Here is a 6,988-nt window from a genome sequence, read left to right on the forward strand (position 1 = left end):
AGTGAGACCCTGTCTCTAAATAAAATACAAAATAGGATTGGGGATGGTTCAGTGGTTGAGTGCCCCAGAGTTCAATCCCCGGTACTCCCCCCGCTAAAAAAAAAAGTCTGTTTATGGCATGCAGCCCTTACATCACTTATGTCACTTTGTTTTCAAAGTATAAAAACCAGATTACATAAATAATAATATTAGGATTTAAGCTACACTGTCAATGCTGGGGATCTTACCTGGCCTTTTTCCCTACACAATCTCTACTGATTTTTATAGTTCAGTTTAAGTGGAGTTCTAACAGATTGTAAACCCTCAATGGAAACTATAGTGACCCTATGCTTGGGTTTTTGTTTATTTTCTTGCTTTCATGATTTCTAATACTTATGGGGCTTTTTTATTTTTTCCTTCCTTCATAGGGTATTACATATGACCATGTAGAATTAAATGTATATTTGAATGGAAAAAACATGCATTGTCCTGCATCAGGTATACGAGGGACAGTGTATCCAGTTGTTTATGGTAAGCTAAAATATTTCTCATATTATTAGATGTATGTTAACTTTTGTTTGGCATTCACACTAATTTTATAACAATCATTCATAAGTTCGGACAAGTTATTAATAAGGACTTTTTTACATAGAATACATGCTCTTAGATTTCCTCTTTGCAGAATGAAGAATATTTTTCCCCACATAAAAAAAAAAAAAACTCTCGCTGGGGCTGGGGCTCAGTGGTAGACACTTGCCTGGCATAGTGTGAGACACTGGGTTTAATTCTCAGCACCACATATAAATAAATAAAATAAAGGTCTATCAACAACTAAAAAAATTTTTTTAAAAAAACTTTCTAGGGGCTGGGGTTATGGCTCAACGGTAGAGCTCTCGCCTCGCATGTGCAAGGCCCTGGGTTCCATCCTCAGAACCACATATAAATAAATAAAATAAAGTTTTAAAAAAGCCTCTTTTTTTTTAAAAAAAAAAAAAAGACCTTTCTAAATACAATGATTATAGTTAGGTACGCAATAACCATATTATCTTTTCATCATGTATCCTTTTCCAAAAAGCTCTGCTGAATTTACAAAGCTTTTTCTGCCAGTTACTAAGAAGAATTTAATAACTTGAAATTGTAATTATAAAGAATATTTTAGAACTAGATATGGGACTTTTATGTAGAATGAGCATTTATTACCTTTATAAAATCACCTAAATGTTAACATTCTTCTGAAAGAAATGGTAACCTAGACTAGTTTCTTATTGATTGTTTTGCTTTTACTAGCTGTAGGTGTATAAGTGCCAACATTTGTGTGCAGGTATGTCCTTCCAAGAATTGGGTTACTTAAGAAATGACTCTGTACTACTTAATTACTTTAAATTTTTTTAATAGAAAATTTCAAACATGTACAGAAGTAAAGAGGCTAGTATGATGAACCTCATATACTGATCCTCCAGCTTCAAACAATTACCACTTGTGCCAGTAGACTTTCATCTACCCCCACTCTTTTCCAATTCTTTTCCTTCCCTTCTTAGATTATTTTGAGGCATATACCAGACATTTTATCATTTTGTTCATAAATATTTTGCATTTATCTCTAAAAACCAAGATGTCTCTCTTTTTTTAGAAAAAAAATAACCATAGTGGCTTTATCACTCATTTCTGCTTTACTCTAAATCAATAAGCATATGATTTTTCCAACTTTTAGTAAGTTTAAAATGTTTTATTATTTAATTACTTTAAAGTTCTTAGATTTGGGTCATAATAAAAATTACCTTTTGGGGGATAGTTTACTATAAAGATAGTAATGTTAGTGATGACAGACTATTATGTCACAGAAATATACAATAACAAATACAAATATTTGATAATATAATAATCAAAGCTTGTGATTTACTTTTTTTAAAAAAATTTTTATACTTGTAGATGGACAGAATGCCTTTATTTTATTTGTTTATTTTTATGTGGTGCTGAGGATTGAACCCAGTGCCTCACACATGCTAGGCAAGTGCTCTGCCACTGAACTACACTCCCAGCCTGTGATTTACTTTTTTTTTTAATATTTATTTTTTAGTTGTAATTGGACACAATATCTTTATTTATTTTTATATGTTGCTGGGGATCAAACCCAGGGCCTCGCCCATGCTAGGTGAGCGCTCTACCGCTGAGCCACAACCCCAGCCCTATGATTTATTCTGTAGTTAAGGTTTTAGTCTTCTTTTCTCCTAAAAATTACTTTTCAATGATTTTTGCCTTCTGTGTCTTTGCATGTAAAAGTGCTTTTAAATTTAATTTCTGTTAATGTTTTTGCATAGTGGGAAACCCTGTAATTCCTTTATTTACTTAATAGGTAGAAATGTAGCTTGATATTTTAAATAGTTTAGCCTGAGAAATGAAATAATACCTGTCAAATGACTGAGTTATACAATTGAGTGTACCAAATAAAATTATTCTAAAGTACTTCTTTCATTCAGCATTTTTTGGGGGCGTGGGTGCCTGGTATTGGACTCAGAGGCATTCGACCATGGAGTTACATCCCCAGCCCTATTTTATTTAGAGACAAGGTCTCACTCAGACCTTACCTCACCATTGCTGAGGCTGGCTTTGAACTTGCCATCTTCCTGCCTCAGCCTCCCAAACTACTGGGGTTTCAGGCATGTGCCACCATGCCCAGCTTATTCAGCATTATTTTTAATGAAGCAAAGTTAAAAGATCATAAACTATATGTAGTGAAGTGCATTTTCAATTTGAATTTGATAAACTCAAATCCAACTTAATTCCCTTTCCCTTTGCCTTTCATCTCCTCCCATTCCTAGAATAATCCAGCCATTCTTTCTGTTCTTAAATTCAGCCTTTGTAAGAAAAAACTGCATAACATTGAAGAAATGTTATTCAAAGTCAGGACTTCCAGTCTAATTTAATCTCTTAATAGTTTTGGCAATTCTTTTACATCTCTGTGTATTTGAGACCATCACTGCATTTCTAGAATTCCCTACCCATCTTCATAGATGCTCTTGCCTTCTACTTATAAAGAAACAGATTATTAGTTTTAAACTCCAGCTTTCCTCCCTTTCCTTCTGAAGTTTTTGGGGATGACTCTAATCTTGCTGTATTTCCATCCATTTCAAAGGAAATGGTTCCTTTCACATGGAAAATGAGGTCTAGATTTCAAACTCACCAACTCTAGGACTTCAGTTATTTTGTCTACATTATATGTCATCTAGTTTTCTCCTGTGCTTATAAACATTCTGAGTCTTTTCCATCTCAGAGGTCCTCACTTGAACTTGAATCCCTCGCTAGCCCTGTGTTCACCTTTTTCTGAGTAGCCACACTTCTTGTAGAAGGGCCTAAACCCAGTAACTTTATTGTTATCATTCATTTCCTCTGCAACCCTGCCTGGCTGTCATTACCATCACTTCATTGAAACCAACCTTATTAAAATCACTGGTGACTTCATGAATGTCAATTCTAGTACTTCTTTCTGTGTTTATTTTCTGAACTATAAAATATATAGTAATGTTCATTGAACATATTTATGCAGTTTAACAAAAACTGTGAACACTCAACATTATTACCACTTAGATCAAGAAACACAGAACATTTTCAGCACCCAGTATACATCCCCTACCACAGCTGCATTCCTTGTTAGTACCAATTATGTGCTTATTTTGCTTCTCATGATATTTTGCTTTGTTTCATCATCATCATAAGATAACATACATGTTCACCCCAAAAGTTTCCTCTTGTCCCTGTCATTCTTCCTACTCACGTCTCCTTACTCTCTCCCCGACTTCACCCCAACCATACACTAACCAGGCAACTATGGAGCTTCTCTCTGTCATTAGATTAGCTTGCTTTTTTTTTTAAGTAGTATATAAGCAGAGTCATACAGTTTGTACTCTTTCTCTGTCTGGTTTCTTTTTTTAGCATAATTAAGATTCATCCATATTTTAGCATGTATCATTGATTCATTCATTTTTACTGCCAAGTGATATAGATCATTGTGTGAATGTATTAAAATTTGTTTATCTCTTCACCAGTTAGTAGATATTAGAGCTGTTTCCAGTTTTGGACCATTTCAAATAAAGTTGGTATAAACATTCATGTTTATGCCTTTGTATGAATATACACATTGATTTCTCTTGAGTAGATACTTATAAGAAGCCAGACACAGTGATACATGCCTGTAATCCCAGTGATTCAGGAAGCTGAGGCAGGAGAATTGCAAGTTGGAGGCCAGCCTGAGCAACTATGCAAGATCTTGTCTCAAAATAAAGAGTGCTAGGGGGATATCACAGTGATAGAGTGCCCTTGGATTAAATCCCTTGTACCACAAAAAACAAAACAAACAAAAACATGTAGAAGAAGCTAAATAAGACCTGTAGTCTAGTTCACAGTAGTGTATCAGTGTCAGTTTCCTGGGGATATTGTAGTATAAGAATATATGATGTTACCACTGGGGCAAGCTGAATGAAGGATACATGAGTCTCCTTATAGTATATTTGCAAATTCCCACAAATCCATAATTTTTTCCAAAAAGCCATTATAGTACCAAAAATATTTGAAATACCCATATTCACACCATCTGGAGGTTTTTGTTTTTAAGAAACAGGGTTTTGCTTTGTTGTCCAGGCTGCACTCAAACTCCTGGGCTTAAGATCCTCTTTCCCCCAGGCTCCTTAATAGCTGAGACTACAGGCATGTGCCACTGCAGTTGGCATGAAATAATTATTAATAATGTTTTGATGTATACCCTTCCAGTGTTTTTGATAGATTTTGCTTTTTGTTTGAGTGTTTTTACTAAATACTAATAGATTTTGTAGCCTGGACAACAGAAAGGTTTATTCTTCTTTCCTGTTATGATATTAAGAAAACAATTTATTTTATTTTTATTTTTAACTTTTTTGTGGTGCTGGTGATGGAACCCACGGCCTCATGCCTGCTAAGCAGGTGCTCCCACTGAGCTACATCCCTAGTCCAAAAACAGTAGATTTTGTAATTATGCATTCATTCCAAAGGTGTTTGCTTCTAATTTATTTTCTTTCTTTTTCTATCTTCTAGTTGATGACAGTGCAATTTTGGATTGCCAGTTCAGTGAATTTTATCATACTCCTCCACCCGGTTTTGAGAAAATATTATTTGAACAGCAGATCTTCTGAATGTATTATTTTTGAAACTTGTATTTCTGCACTGTTACAAGTGTTTACCATTTAATAAAGCTTTATCTGACCTGTAGATGAAATTATATTCTTAAAAATTTGCTTGTTAATATTATCTAAAGAAGCATTGTATTCAATATGCCACCCAAAGTGTTGAGTTAAAATAATTATGCTTTGTGCTATAAAAATCAGCATTTGGGGCAGTTTATTAATTCTTATTTAAATAAATATATCTATGAGTTTTATTAACAGTATTAATGGTGATATGTGTATAAATATTTAAAAGGGAATCTTTCTTATATAAAGTGTTTGTTTTGATAGAGATAGAGAGTTGGGTGATTTTTTTGTCATTCTGAAATTTAGATCTCACTAATTATTTTAAATCTGAAGCCCAGTAATTTTGTGTCTCCTTGCCTTTTTTATATACCTTATAACAAAATAACAAATTTATATTATTGGCAACTTCATTTTTTTTAATCTATTTATGGTATTAATGTACCACTTATAACTTAAATTGCTTATTGTTATATCACTATTTTTGATTTGCTTTGTAAAAGAAGATAAAAATTTTAGCACTTGTCAGAGTATTTTGCTGAAGACCACCATGCTGTGTTACTTCAGAGTAAGTGTGTTGATTAATGATGTAGTGTGCACTGGCAGACATTTAGAGTAAGAATAGTATGCTGCTTTAAATTTAAATGAGATTATTCTCTTAAGGATTTATTTAAATATATGTTTTCTGTAATGAATAATAGTAGTAATTAAGGAATATTCAGTTCTATATTAAATAAATTTATCCTGTTTTGTTAATTGTACAATAAATTCACTTCTCCCTTATTTTAGAAGTTCAGAAACAAGTGATTCTTCTCCATGACCTTGAGCCTTTGCCTAGGTTTCATTGAGAGTCATGGCCACTTTCCCTTTTTTCAAATGAGCATGCTGAAGATTTATATATTTCACTCCTTTAATGAACAAGAAGCAGTACAATATACTGTATTAGAAGAACATGGACATTAGAACTGGGTGGACATCTGAGTTGTAGTTTTGCTCCTAATGTCATTATCTTCTCAGGAGGCGAGTTCCTCAGTGCCTCCATACCCCAAGATTCTCCACTTAAAGGAAAGGAAAATTATACCCACATGCTAAGATCCTACAACTAGTCAGTTAATAAGATTATATATGTAAAATGTCTTAATCATCATAGGCACTGAATAAATGTAGTTTCTTCCTCAATGTGAAGCAGTGGTTTTCATGGTGTGCCTCAGGCTAGTAGCCATGGCATCATCTGGGAATTTGTTAAAATAATGGATACTCTGAGATCTCAGCCCAGATCCCAAATCAGAAACTGCTACGTATGGCAGCCAGAAATCTGTGTTTTAACAAGCACTCAGATAGATCTGATAACACTCTTTAAGGTTTGAAGACCACTGAAGAGACAATTTTTTGGTGGGGTGGGCGTTATTGGGGATTGAACTCAGTTGCACTCGACCACTGAGATACATCCCCAGCCCTATTTTGTATTTAGAGACAGGGTCTCACTGAGTTGCTTAGTGCCTCACTTTTGCTGAGGCTGGCTTTGAACTCTGGATTCTCCTGCCTCAGCCTCTCGAGCTGCTGGGATTACAGGCATATACCACTGCGCCTAGCAGGAGACCATTCTTTGAAAAGGATTGCCTGCTGAAATTTTTCTCAGATTTGGGACAGGCTATTTTTGCCCCAAAAGCTGCAGAATCCTGCACAATGCTTATTTGTTTATTTGGTAGACAAAAAAAAAAAGTGACAATGTGCTTTGAAAATATAGATATACATAAACCTCACCTTTTACCTCTGAAGATAAATAGAATTGA

The 6,988-nt window shown here is 34.2% G+C and overlaps 1 protein-coding gene across 2 annotated transcripts in view; it reads left to right on the plus strand.

Annotated features, from left to right (window-relative positions):
• Spryd7 (SPRY domain containing 7) overlaps window positions 1–5,395 on the plus strand; it is a 22,088-nt gene extending 16,693 nt beyond the window's left edge. The window contains exons 4-5 of one of the 2 annotated variants that reach the window (XM_015483976.2): window positions 408–510; window positions 5,044–5,395. In XM_015483976.2, the coding sequence (XP_015339462.2) occupies window positions 408–510; window positions 5,044–5,141 (201 nt within the window). In that variant the 3' untranslated portion in view covers window positions 5,142–5,395. The remainder of the gene's footprint in view (window positions 1–407; window positions 511–5,043) is intronic. The other variant, XM_048800902.1, reaches the window with a different exon arrangement.
• The last annotated feature ends 1,593 nt before the right edge of the window (window positions 5,396–6,988 follow it).

This window comes from Marmota marmota, unplaced genomic scaffold (assembly GCF_001458135.2).
Source record: "Marmota marmota marmota unplaced genomic scaffold, marMar, whole genome shotgun sequence".
NCBI classification, from domain to species: Eukaryota; Metazoa; Chordata; class Mammalia; order Rodentia; family Sciuridae; genus Marmota; species Marmota marmota.